The sequence below is a fragment of the Indicator indicator genome, chromosome Z, assembly GCF_027791375.1.
Source record: "Indicator indicator isolate 239-I01 chromosome Z, UM_Iind_1.1, whole genome shotgun sequence".
Lineage (NCBI taxonomy): Eukaryota > Metazoa > Chordata > Aves > Piciformes > Indicatoridae > Indicator > Indicator indicator.
In genome coordinates, this window is record NC_072053.1 from 53,849,903 (window position 1) to 53,863,867 (window position 13,965).

The 13,965-nt window shown below is 37.9% G+C and overlaps 1 protein-coding gene across 3 annotated transcripts in view; it reads right to left on the reverse strand.

The window, feature by feature from the left end:
• Positions 1-13,965, reverse strand: part of AGTPBP1 (ATP/GTP binding carboxypeptidase 1) — a 63,290-nt gene that overhangs the window by 30,977 nt on the left and 18,348 nt on the right. For all 3 annotated transcript variants that reach the window (XM_054397372.1, XM_054397370.1, XM_054397371.1), the window contains 8 exons: positions 10,222-10,319; positions 9,097-9,213; positions 7,804-8,501; positions 4,069-4,152; positions 3,677-3,763; positions 3,441-3,589; positions 2,379-2,466; positions 1,538-1,682 (listed from right to left, as the gene is read on the reverse strand). In XM_054397372.1, the coding sequence (XP_054253347.1) occupies positions 1,538-1,682; positions 2,379-2,466; positions 3,441-3,589; positions 3,677-3,763; positions 4,069-4,152; positions 7,804-8,501; positions 9,097-9,213; positions 10,222-10,319 (1,466 nt within the window). The remainder of the gene's footprint in view (positions 1-1,537; positions 1,683-2,378; positions 2,467-3,440; positions 3,590-3,676; positions 3,764-4,068; positions 4,153-7,803; positions 8,502-9,096; positions 9,214-10,221; positions 10,320-13,965) is intronic.

Here is a 13,965-nt window from a genome sequence, read left to right on the forward strand (position 1 = left end):
CCCAAAAAAAGACAGCTAGTGGGGTGGTAGGGGTGAGTGAAGCAAGGAAGGCTGTCTCAGTACCAGCATTCAGAGTAGGAACATGGGTTATAAGCCCATGCACCTGTTAGAAGCTGCTGTGAGGTATCTTCCCCAAAGCTTCTGTGCATGGGCTGGTATATGTGCAATTTGCTAGTAAACTTCAGTGTGGACTACCCAGCAGATATAAGGGCCCTGGGCAAGGCAGGGGTATCAGATGGGCAGAGTCCATTCTGGCATGTGGGAGGAACTACAATTACAGAGTGCCTGTAAGATGAGTATGTAAGTACACACATTTGCTAGTGAGCATCAGGCTGAACTAGGCTGCAAGTCAAAGGACTGCACAATGGGTAACAGACGGGGATCCAGGTAGGTCTATGGCACAGATGAACCATGCCAGTTGCCCACAGAAATGTGTGTACTTCTGATTCCAAGGATTACAGGTAGGTGTGTACTTCTTATAATGAACAGCAATTCTTACCGGCTGGAGAGGAAGAAAGTGACATGGGGGTCTGTAATTCTTTTAAACAAGTCCTGGTAGTGTTACGTACAGGTGCTGTTGACAGCAGCACTTTGCCTGTGCTAGCCTGTGCATAGGTGTGAGTGTCTCTCTCTGAAATACACATTGAGATGCTAGTGGTTGAACCTATAACCAAACAGGAAAGCAGCAACCACATCCACTGGCCTGGGACAGAGCCTCTTAGGTCACAAAATCACAGAACGATAGGGGTTGGAAGGGACTTCTAGAGATCATCTAGTCCAACTCTCCTGCCAGAACAAGTTTCCCTAAGGCAGGTTGCACAAGATGGAGTCAGGGCAGACTTGGAATGACTCCAAAGACTCCATCACCTCTCTGTGCAGCCTGTCCCTTGGTTGGGCTCCAGTAGCCAAGCAGGAGGAAGTGCTAGGCCCCAGAGCTGTTGGAGACAGCAGCTCCTTACAACATCCTTTAACACTACTCCTTTCAAGACCAAGTGTACTTAGTAAAATGCTTCATTTATATACCCACCACTTGCATTCCCAAGTTTGTTTTTAGTGCAATGATAGAAACAACCAGCAGGTATTGGAGCCAGGAATATTGTTTAGTATTAAAAAGCTTCACAATACTTCTTTAGCCAATTCGTTATCCTAAAAGGGTCTCTCATTATCTTAAACACAGTAACTTGAAGAGGTCATTTGTGACGAGGTATATGTAGAACAGCAGGATATAAGTCATTAGACTCAAACACAAATATTTCATCCAGTCAGCATCGTTTCCAGTCAGTTATGAATTGTGATTACCAGAACACCCATCTAGTCTGCAAGGAAATACCAATTTGATTTTTCCAGAGATTGTTCTTTAGAACAACTTACACATATGCCAGTCTAAAGACTACTATTTTCCATCTCCAAAATTCTCCATTTTCAGGGTAATTTTGAACTTTATAAAACCGAAGTAAAAATAATTCACTCATGGCTGCTTACATTTCCAATTGTCCACAAGTACAAATATTTAAGTAATACACCATAGCCTTCTCACCTTTAAAGTTGAGTATGTATATGGATAATGGTATGCAAAGTAGCAGACGTCATCTTTATGTTGGAAAATCACTGTGAATGTAATTGTGTAATAAGATTTTCCTTTCTGACCTCCAGCAGCAACTGAACTTCTTGAAAAGTGATTCCTATGAGCAAAATGATGATACATTCATTAGAATATTTTTTCATATAACTGATTATTCGTGAATACATATTCTAAGAGCCAGGAAGATTTTTAGTGATTTTTTTTAACTCTGTGCACATCCAGGTTAAATACACTTGTTCCCACCATCTGTAAAGGCACATTGTTATAGCAATGATACAAATTCATTCATATTAAGAAAATGCAAGTAAACCAAAATAATTAAAATATACCCCCCCCCCAAAAAAAAAGGCAAAAAATTGCTAACCAAGAAGGGTAATGCACAAACATGCTGTAGTATCTCATCCTGTGTTCCAGGATTGCTCTGCAATGCTTGCGCCATAAAATACAAGAACCTAATCACAAGCACCATGTGATCAGTATTAATGGAAGTCATTATTAAGATATCAAGTATGCAGGCAAATATACATTCCTTTAAAAGCTTCTCTGGTATGGTCTGTAATTTTTCACAAAAGCGTAAAAGATAAATCTTAGTGCGCTAACAAAACAAGACCTTGTGTGTTTCAACCACTGTGGTGGAAACAGCAGTAACACTCAGGAAAACTTTCCCAGGAAGAAAATTTAACTGCTACAATAGAATTGCGAACCTCAGAAAGCAATCTCTCTCCTAAATAATTCTACCTCATACTAATTTTCAGTCTAAGATTTGCTCTGCATACTTACTTATTGGTGTACTTACTTATAATAACAAATATCTGTCCCAACACGAGTCCAACATGGTCGAGAATTTAATGCTTCTTGAACAGAATACATGAGGGGCTGCATACCTTACGGAAAAAAAAAATGCATTTCACTTCACTAATATTAAATACCAAGATCTTAGAAATGAACCACATAAACATTCGTTTGTCCCAGAACTATCTATTTATTTTTTTAAACAGTAACTCTTTGAAGTTCCTATTTTTTGAGACTATACTTAAAGATGAACACTTTAAGCAGAAAAGAATACATATTAATTGAACGTTATTTACTAGTTAGATTAATTAGCCAAATACATTGACTAATGGAGATTAGTAAATAATTTAAAAGCATCATATTATTGGTCAAGCTACCTGATATTATTGGATTTTGTCAGTGTGAATTGTACAATTATAATAGAGCAGAATATGATGTTACTCTTTCCCAAGAGCTTGAGGGGAAGGAAGAGGGGATCTTTTCCTCCTCCTCAAAAGATGAACTTAAGAAAACCCATCAGGAAAAAAAAAAAAACCCACAAGTGGTTTTAAGCTAAATGACAGTATCCCCTTCCCCCACTCCTGACTAGTGGAAGAAAGGCATATTCTGTAAGCCAGTGTTTTCGGATGAGGTACAAGTACCACCTGCTGGAGACTCCAAGGGTCACCTACCAAAAGCCCAGCCTTTCAGAGGAGTTTCACTTGCTCTTTTCAAGATATTTGCCTCTCTGTTTAGAAAGGGATTAATAATGATAGCTACTACTCCTCTTGCACCCATGTGGATCAATAGGCTATCATGTTGTTCCCCCAACCATGGTTTTAGGACAAATTTTTATGGCAACCACAATTTTACTTCATTTTAAAAACTGACAGGTAGTGTTTTAAAGATATTGGTTTTCTTTTTAACTGAAACTTTCAAAACATTTTCCAGTAATACTATTAAAAAGAACCTGATTGGACAAAATTAATGTTCCACTAATCCCAGGATGCAGGGAAGGAAACAGCTGAGTTGTCCAGCACAGGTAATTTTCTATGTATTTCACGTCACATTATGGAAACTGTCTTACCGTAGTTAAACTGACTGTTTGACTTTTCACAGTTGATGATGTTAAACCGGTAACCAATGCCAGTTTTCATTCCACTTACTTCAAAGTAAAACCACTGATGATAATGATTGCTATTTATATCCGAGTTCAGAATTAGATCATATTCATTTCTAAAGATAAATAAAAACAAATCAATCTCTTTTCTTCTGAAACAGAAATAAAAGGCCTTTTATGTTAAAAGACTTGAAATATCTTACTTTCTGATTTGAATAACTTTGCGCAGGTTTCCAGACTCAAATTTGGAATTAAACTTCAAAACATCTGCTTCCTCTGGTACTACATAACTATGAGTAGGGAAAAAAAAAAAAAAAAAAAAGAGAACAAAATGAATAAAAGAAACTTATCTAAAACAAGCCCATTAAGTTTATTTTAGGCCTCATTTGGTAATTCAGAAATTATTTTGAATATCCCTCTAGATAGCAGAAACACTGTTGCATTAGATTTCAATTTTCCTTGAAGTCTGTCATATTAGTACTTCCTGTGTCACACTTTACATTTAGTACTCTAAATACTACAAATTGTATCGCAGAAAAGGTAGAACAAGCTTAGACTATTCATTGACTTTTTTATCAGAAGGGTAAAAACTTACCTCAAATTATCAAGGTCATACACAACTCTGTCTATAATGTCATTCTGATGAATCAGTCTTTCAATATCTTGAGAGATTTTTGTTCTAGAAAAAAAAACAGATTTATTTAAACTGTTGTACCTTGTTTCCAATTATGAAAGAGGAATTACTACCTACAACAATGAAAACTAACAAAGTTTACATAAAGACAGTGAGAGAGATTTTCTGAGACCTCAGCCTCACCCCCATTTATGTGCACAAACTGTAAGTGTACTGAAGTTGAAACACCTGCATTCACAGCTGACTGAGTCCAGTATTTGTATGCGAGGATCTGAATTTTCATGCACACAACCCACTAGGTTTTATCTTATGGAAAAAATGCACTATTGCATACTTCACAGTAGAAGCAAGAATTACTCAAATATTTTTTATATTAATGCTTTAATCAAAGACAGGACTCAGTAACATTAGTAACTTACATAAGTCCTACCATCACTCAGTGAAAGAGTTCTACAGAGTAGGTCGTGCAGTGAGTGTGTTAGTGCACTAGCTTTTCACCTCTTGAGATCTAGGTTCACTTATCGACTAGGTAACAAATAAGAATTAATTTGGTGATGTCAGCCAAAATGTCAAATGAATGCTTAATCCAGATCATAAAATCATTGTGTAACTGGCAGTATCTAGGTCCTGGTTTGGAAAAGTGAATAAATATGTGTTGCAGTTCAAGAATGAACTATAATGGCAGAGCTGTGTAGAAAAGCTTGCACAGCACCTGCAATAAGAAGAAAAGGAGGGAGATTAACAATGAAGAATACAGGAACAGAGTGCTAAAGTACATTCAGGATGGAAACTCTCCATTTAATTAAAATAAATATCATTAACAAATGAAAAACAAAACAAACAAACGGTAAACGCAGAACTCTAGGACCTAATATTAAAACTTAAATGGAACAGAAAACAAATCACAAGCCCAATGTACTAACAAAGCTGTAAAAAGGCTGACTCACCACAATCTATCTCATCAGGTTCAGCTCAGGGCAGAGCTACAGATTTTTGATCTTGCACTTGTTCCTACACAGCTCCTTAGAGCTCAGTATGTCTCATCTCTAAAGAGTCATATTACTTCCTGTCTTCACAGTGTTTTTGCCAAGACAAAATCCATTAATGAACATTTGGCATTCTCATACTATTGTAATAACCAATGCAGACAAAAGGAAAGAAGAAATAGTATTCAGGCTGCACATGAAAATGAAGTAGCAACTGACGTTTTCAGGTTAAGAAGAAAAAAAAGAGAGAGAGAAAATAGATGCTATACTAAAATAATCGAAGGAAAAAGTGAAAAAACCTACACTGTTGATGTGGAAACTGCGTGTACAAATCAGTCCTTTGTTGATCCTGATTTACCAGATTATAACATCTAAGTGTCAGATGACTAGAAAATACTGACATGATTGAAAAATGCTGAAATAAGTGTACAGCAAAAACCAACCTAAGATTTTAAGGACTCAGAGGTGTAGAAATTTAAATCCAAATTTATAGCATACTGAATGATATAGTATTTTTCTTCCCTAAAAGACAGAATAATATAGGACATTTCAGTTATCCTCAACGACATCCTTCAAAGAACAATAACTGATAAATATTTGGCAAAAGTGGTGTTACTAAATATAAACAAAAAAACCAAAAGCACTCCAAAGCACAAATTCAAAACCACTGCATCTCCTATCATATTGCAAGACTAAAACAAACTCCCCCCAAAACTGCACAGCACACTTACCTAATAAAAGTAAAAACCACCCACTCCCCCACCTCAGGCCCCATTTTTTTCTTAATTTACAAGGAAGGATTAAGGCAATAATTTGCTTTTCTAAAGCAGACACAGCTGACAAGCAGTAACTAATTGTTTACAAACAGAACATAAATCCCACTAAATGCCAAAAAAGTTTGTGCACAGGTTTGCAGACTTTAAAGGCTTCTCCAGGTCCCCAACTAAACTAATTTTCATCACCTTTCTTCCCTGAAACTTGTTACATTGCAGTAACATATTAAGTCATTTGTAGAAAACTAAACTCTCAGAACCCTGCGATGCAGGGGTTTTGATTCCAGTATAGCAATACTACCTGAGATTTCGGTCTTGTATCTCACAATACCTATAGAAGTTACTTTCAACGTAGAAAATACAAAAATAAAACATTTTGAAGTTAAATCAAATATATTCTAGATTTATCTTCAAAGTTCAGAAATCATATTTTTGCATAACCACATGAGTAGGTTTGTTGGTTAAAAGTCAGAATATAATGCTTTCTATCTAAGAACAAGAGGCATTCAAATGGCAAATTTTACCTGACCACTCAATGCTACTCTGAATTCAGAAGTATGAAGTACTACAAAAACACAAATGAAGATATGCAAGATTTTCTTAAATTTTCTTAAAGTTCTTGAGTGCTTTCTGACTTAGGACTATTGCCTTCTAAATCAGCTGAATCTGTTTAAAAATAAGCTTATGGGGAAGATTTTTCTCCTTTAACACTGAATAGCACTTTCTAGTAGCAGCATACTCACACAGAATCACAGAATGTCAGGGGCTGGAAGGGACCTTGAGAGATCATCTAGTCCAACCTACCTACATCCGTTATGTCGTTAGTGTTTCAACATTTGGTCATTTCACTGGAAAGATCACTTTTTTTTTTACAACACATGTGAAACAGCTAAAGGTTTTAATTACACAGCCTAAAGACATAATCTCTTAATTTTAATATCTAAATGTATATATGAAGAATGTCATGGAACTGCTTAAAGTTCGAAATAGAAAGCTGAGAGCATTCAATCTAATAATTAAAAAAGTGGCAAGATGTTATGCCTACTGTTATGTGTTCTCCTAAGATTCTCATTTGTCTCCACAGTAATTTGCTATACATATGAGCCAGCTCTTCATACCACCTCAGCATATCATTCTTACAATTCACAGCATCTTTCATTGTTTTCTAGTATTTCTCAGTGAGGAAATGGCTGTAATGATGTGGTTTTTTTTCTTGATTTACTTTTTATTCTGTGTTTGTTGTGCACCATTCTGCTAGATCTAACCCAAACTGTATCCCCAGCCTTCGTTACCTCTAAATTCTATTACACTGCAAACACTAAAAACAAGCATGTAAGTGCATTTTTTTATTTTCCCCACTACGTTTTCCTGAAAGACAGCTTTGTTAGCACAGGAAAGTGAAAAGCTGACCAAACTTTAAACTATTAACTGTCCTAACCTTGCTAAGAAGGCAGCATTCAGGTGGATTTTGTGGATTGTCTTGTTTGCTGTGGGCTTTCTACATTTGTTCTTTGAGGGGGAGTTTGTGTGTGGTGGATTTGTTTTTTATCTGTTTGGTTTGTTTTTTTTTTTTCCACGGTTTTTGGTGGGTCTTGGTTGGTTGGCTGGGTTGGTTTTTTTGGTTGGTTGGGTTTTTTTACACAAAGGACAAAATTTAGATGGGGAATGGTGGAAAGGCAGAAAAGACGACCATAAATTAAACTTTGTATTTAGAAACTGAATTACAGAATTAGTAATTACAGAATCAGCTTGTGTCCTTGTCAAGAGCTCTGCACTGATTTAATGCCTACTCACCTACCTTCAGACTGCTTTTCACTGAACATAGTTTTAGATGCCAAATTAAACATTGTACATGTGCCTATTACTCTCATCCCTAAGAATGTTTCTCAAGGGAAGGAAAATAAACCAAAAAAAAAAAAAGAAGAGTACGGTCTCACCTCTGCACCCCATATGGCCTTTCCAGAATAGGCTCCTTAAAAGAGGGTGGAATATGACCAAAATAATCTGGATAGGCGACTTCTGAATATTCAGGGATGGACTTCGTGGTCTTTACCATCTCAATATAAAGATCACAATCATGAACTGGTGATACATCAGAAACCTCAAGCATTACTTGTTCCCCCGAAGAATTAGATCTGGAATCTTCCTCCTCCGAATCCACTCCAGTACAGCAGAGTTTTCCCAGTTGGACAGATGATCCTTCAAAGAGGCTACTGCCACAAGGTGAAACATGTTCACAAGGTTTACCATAAGCAGGTGTGGTAAGATTAGTTTTGCTTTCTTTCTTTCTTCCACACCCTGTACCATAATACTGATCATTTTTTGGACTATTCTGCAAACTAATTCTTTCCAAGCCTTTCACAATTTCTTGGCATGATGGAAGCAGGTCTCTTTGATCATTTTGCTGATGTAAACTACTGTCTCTGGTACTCCCTATCTTTGATAATTCCAGAAAGGCTGGCCTCCTATTGTATTCTTCTGTCAATAAAGGATTGCTCTCCTTCAAAGCAACTTCTTTCCTTGACTGGCTTGGTTCAGCAGAGTGCTCCTCTCCTGCTGTAGGAACAACAATAGGTCCACTCAGATTTGCATCAGGTACAAAAGGCTTTGGCTCCTTGGAAACCAAGTCACAATCCTTAAAAAATAAAAGAAAAAAAATTAAAGGACTTAATAAAAAATAAAAGTAAACAGTTTCTAAACTTTTATTTATATTAGAAACCCTTTTCTTTCAATGTTTCTGAGATACGTTTTGCAGTATCTAAAGAGAGTGTAATTTAAAATACGACAGTTATTATATTTTAAACTTACACAAACATAGCAATGAAGTTCCAGCTTTTACAAGACAGTGTCAAAGCAATAAACAAGTAGCTAATCAATAACAAATTATCAAGTCCATGCAATTTCCCAAATATTTTAACCAAGTATTTTAAAGAGCTGCATAGCATTAAAGGAAATTTCTAATACAATGAAACTCTGTCAGAAATCTCATTCTTTCTTATTTTCCACAGAAAACAGAAACCTGTTCTCCTGTGCATTTGGCCCCCAGTCTCCCTCTCAAATAGATTGAAGTAACTGATGAAGTGTAACTAAGTAACTCACTCTTACATGTAGCTCTAGAACTACAGACTCATTTCTTGGCTAGAGAACCATCAATCACAAAGAAAATGCCCAAGTGTATTCCAAAATCATTCTGTCATGGTGAGGAATGTCCTGGGAATAATATACTTTACCTGAAAGTTTTCTGAAAGTTCTGGGAAAAATTGCTCATACATTTTCAGGTCTTCTATGGATCTTCCCAATTCTTGTCTGGGTTTCAGTTTATTAATATCAGTCTCAATATCATCATTCTGGAAGAGCACCAGAACAAATTAATCCTGCATCCAGAATTAATAAACTTCTAAAATAACTATATTCACCGTTTACTTAAGACATATATGCCTACATGACATAGTCATGCTTTAAAATCTGACTATCTCAATTTTAAAATTAGCTGCACTGTTCACCATGAAGGTTTAAACAACCTAGTTTTGTTTGTATGTCAAAGCCCCCACTTTAACAAAAACATCACAAACACCTCCATTTTCTTGCCTCCGTCTAAATTATGCATTATGCACAGACATCAGACTTCACTTTATGTCACATCTGAGCATAATACAACTACTGCAGTTGGGAATGTGGGGATTTCATCTGACTGCAGTGACAAAGGAAAAACTGCTTCTAAGGAAGATACTCCCTTCATCACGGCTCATGAAAGCCTTGAACAGAATCTGACACTCCAGTCAGTGGGCCTTCGTGCAACATAAATATATAGAATACAGTAGTTCTGACCAAATTTCCTTCCATGCTCTGATTGGCAGCTGCAGAACCCAAGAAGATCTTCCCAAAGTGATGCAACACTGAGAAGTCTGATTTCTACCTCTAGAGTTAGCTGAACTTCAAAGGTACATTGCTTAAACACTGACCTAGTCAATTCCAGTCTAGAACGATAGGAAAAGTTAGAGCAGCTCCTACATACTTTGCAACTTATGTGGGAAAAGAGGGCTGGGAGGAATACAAGTTGTGAACTAAACATTGGAGTTCTGTTCCACTGTAGTCCAGACACATCAAATGTGACGAAAATGGTTTTGACAAAAATCCGGAAGCTGTCCAACCAACGGATTGGTATTTTCAAGTTGCACTCACCTTCTTTAAGTTTCAGAAGCTTTTTGAATTTTAGAGGTTGCCCTGAAAACCTCCTCGAAGTCCTTTTAACACCTAAAATATATGACTCCATTAAATGATTAAAGGAATGCTGTTAATCCTGTTAGAATCCTGTTACGCCTGATTCTTGTCTGTTAATTCAGTTGCATACCAACCTTAAATTGTTGGTCCTTGTCATCGTCATTTTCAGTTTCAATTTCCGATTCTGTTTCAGCATCATCGTTATCATCGCTTTCATCTACTACATCATCCACTACAATACAAAAAAGCTTTGTAAGGCAGATTATACATATCATCCAGCATAATGTTCCAAAAAATCTCTGTGTCTGGACTTGCTTTCTTTTTTTTTTTCTACCACTTAAAAAAAAGTGAAAGGAATTAGTGGCAACTAGTAAACACTAGTTACTGTTACTAGATTTACAAAACATTTGTTTGACAATACTATTGACTTGATTTATTAGATTTCCATCCAGTTTTAAGCCAAAAGTAAGATCTCTGATTTAAACAAAGCAAAACAAAAACCAACAAATACTCAACACATCCCCACTCCAAAAAATCTGAGCAAGACAGGGCCATCAAAAATATTTTACAACATGTATGTGCCAAGAAAATCTCAGCATGGCTTGAGGTTAGCACAGAATGAGATTGCTCTGGCACCTTTTCCCAAAGCAAGTAATAATGACCATATTTCCGAACTGAGGTCTCAAAACAATGGGACAAAGCACCACTCTTCACATTTTTTGGTCTTGCTTAAACACCAAGCACTCCATGTTTCTCATTGTGCCTCTAGTCCTAGTTATTCTATAGATACATGAAATGGCAGCCAGAAATAAGTATGTTGTGGCTTTTCACAGTATGGTCAAGTAGATTTAAAAAAAAGAGGCAATGAAAATAAACCAAAACAAACACCACCTCAGATTCAACCAGTATGGAAAATACTCTAGGAGTGTGGTCACTGTAACTGCTCAGGTTGGGACCAAAATTTTATCCACAAAACACACAGCAAGATGCTACTTTTTCAGGTGTATGGAACTATTTGGACAGTAATACAGTATAATTCTGACTTGAGTTAGAGCCCCAGGATATTGAATGATCTAGGATGTCCTCGTTTTCTAACAACAGAAAACTCAAGGAAGCAAACTAGTTGTTTACACAAGAGTAAGGAGAATTGGGCTGACTCCCTAATATTCAGAAGTGGCCATTAACTGGTATTCTGGCAGATGTTCTGCATACTAGTGGCAAATTGGATCTTTTTCTAGAAATCTTACGCAGTTTGAGTGCTTGGGGAGTTTTGTTGTTTTCTGAAAGTTTTCTATGATAGAAATTTGCTGATTCTCAGTAAAAAGCTCACTCAGAGCTCTGCATACTATACTGATTTTCTAGTGTATTCAGAATGCTTACAAGTGCTGCTTTTACAATGTTGACTATACAAGAACTATACTGCACAGAACTGTACCCACCCATATCTTTTAATACTGTTTTTTTTTCTTAAAAATAAATTCTTATCTACCCTATTTCCTTCGCTGTTTTTTTTAATACATAACAAACCCATTCAAACAAACAAAATAATAACAAAAAAATGCAAACCCCAAACAGAAACCAAAAAACAATGCCACAAAACTATCAGTAATGTACTTCAACAGAATAGGAAGTTTCTAAATAAGTACTGTGGAGTACCAAAAATACCACATGACATACAGGTTTCATTTCTGCAGATTATGGAACATGCTTCTCAATCTATTTTCTACTATAAAGACAAACCCTAGAAGTCTGCAGTTTGAGTCTGACACATATGAAACCCTGTCAGACAGCTGCCTTTGAGACTATGCTTACATTTTGTTTCATGAAATTTTATAAGTAAGAAGGTATTAAAAGCTCTAATTTTGCCTCTGTGTTTTATGAGTAATTGAATTAGTTGGTTAACCAGGTACCAAGATGTTTCACCTCACATGAAAATTAAACATTAATAATCAAGAACAATGAAAGGTGTTCACAGTGGAATTAATCTATTTCCTACAAAATACCATGCAAATGCTTTGCAGACAAGTGCTGCCTAAGAGACTGTCACAATTCAAGTAAGCAGCTCTGCAAATGAAGGAATAAGCACAGGTATTTAATGGCACATGCTAATCTAAATTCACTAGGTGTAGTTTATCAGAGTAATGGAAAGAAAGGAATAGAGTCCTGTAATATAGCAGGTACACTACATTATACTGCACGTCATGGACTGAGTTGAATATTTGCTACTGCTATTGATACCATGCTGCTGTCATGCCAGTTTCAAAATGAAAGGGTTGGCTGGAGCAAAGTATTATGGGCTTGAAGTTCAGACTGTAACATGAGAGGGTTTCTGTTCTGGTTGCTGCTTTTGGGTTTGGGTTTTTTGGGTGTTGGCTCTTTCACAGAATCATAGAATGCTCTAGGTTGGAAGGGACCTCTGAAAGTCACCTAGTCCAACCCTCTCTGCAGTAAGCAGGGGCATCCTTAACTAGATCAGGCTGCCCAGAGCCCTGTCAAGCCTCACTTTAAATATCTCCAGGGATCGGGCCCCAACCACTCCCTGGGCAACCTGTTACAGCATTCCACTACCCTCATGGTAAAGAACTTGTTCCTAACATCCAAACTAAATCTACTCTTCTCTAGTTTGAAGCCATTGCCCCTCATCCTATCACTACAGGCCATTGCAAACAGTCTCTCTCCATCCTTCTTGTAGGCCCCCTTTGGGTACTGGAAGGCTGCTATTCCGCCTTCGCGGAGCCTTCTCTTCTGCAGGATGAACAACCCCAGCTCCCTCAGCCTATCCTCACAGCAGAGGTGCTCCAACCCCCTATCATTTTTGTGGCCCCACTCTGGACCCACTCCATCAAGTCCATGTCCTTCCTGTATTGAGGGCTCCAGACCTCAATGTAGTACTCCAGGTGAGTCTCACCAGAGCAGAGCAATGTGGCAGAATCACCTCATTGGATCTGCTGGCAACGCATCTTTTGATGCAGCTCAGGATGTGACTGGCCTTCTGGGCTGCAAGGGCACACTGTCTGCTCATGTCTAGCTTCTCATCCATCAGCACCCCCAAGCCCCTTTCTGCAGGGCTGCTTTCTATTACCTCATCCCCTAGACTGTACAGATACTGAGGATTGTTCTGGCCCAGGTGCAGAACCCGGCACTTGCTCTTGTTGAACCTCATGAGGCTCACCTGGGCCCACATCTCCAGCTTGCACAGGTCCCTCTAGATGACATTCTGTGCCTCTGGCATATTGACAGCACAACACAGCTTGCTGTCATCTGCAGATTTCTGGATCCCACTGTCTGTATCATTGCTAAAAAATTTAAACAGTAGAGGCCCCAGTACAGACCCCTGAGGGACACCACTTTTCACTGCCCTCCATCTGGACTTCCATCCACTGAGAATTACCCCCCAGATGTGATCATCCAGTCAATTCCTTATCCACCCTTCAATATGTATCTCACCCAATTTGTTGAGCAGGATGTTGTGGGGCACTGTGTCAAAGGCCTTGCAGAAGTCCAGTTTGATCACATCCATAGGTCATCCATTATCCACTGACACAGTCATTTTATCATAGAAGGCCACTAGGTTGGTCAGGCAGGATTTGTAGTAAAGCCATGCTGGCTGTTTTGAATCACCCCCCTGTCCTCCATGTGCCCCAGCATGGCATCTAGGAGGATCTGTTCCATGATCTTCCCAGGCACAGAGGTGAGGCTGACAGGTTGGTGGTTCCCAGAGTCCTCCTTTCTACCCTTTTGAAAAATGGTATGATGTTTCCTTTCTTCCAGTCACCAGGGACTTCACCTGACTGCCAGGACTTTTCAAATATCCTGGTGAGTATCTTGGCAACTGTATCAGCTAATTCCCTCAGGACTCAGGGATACATTTCATCTGG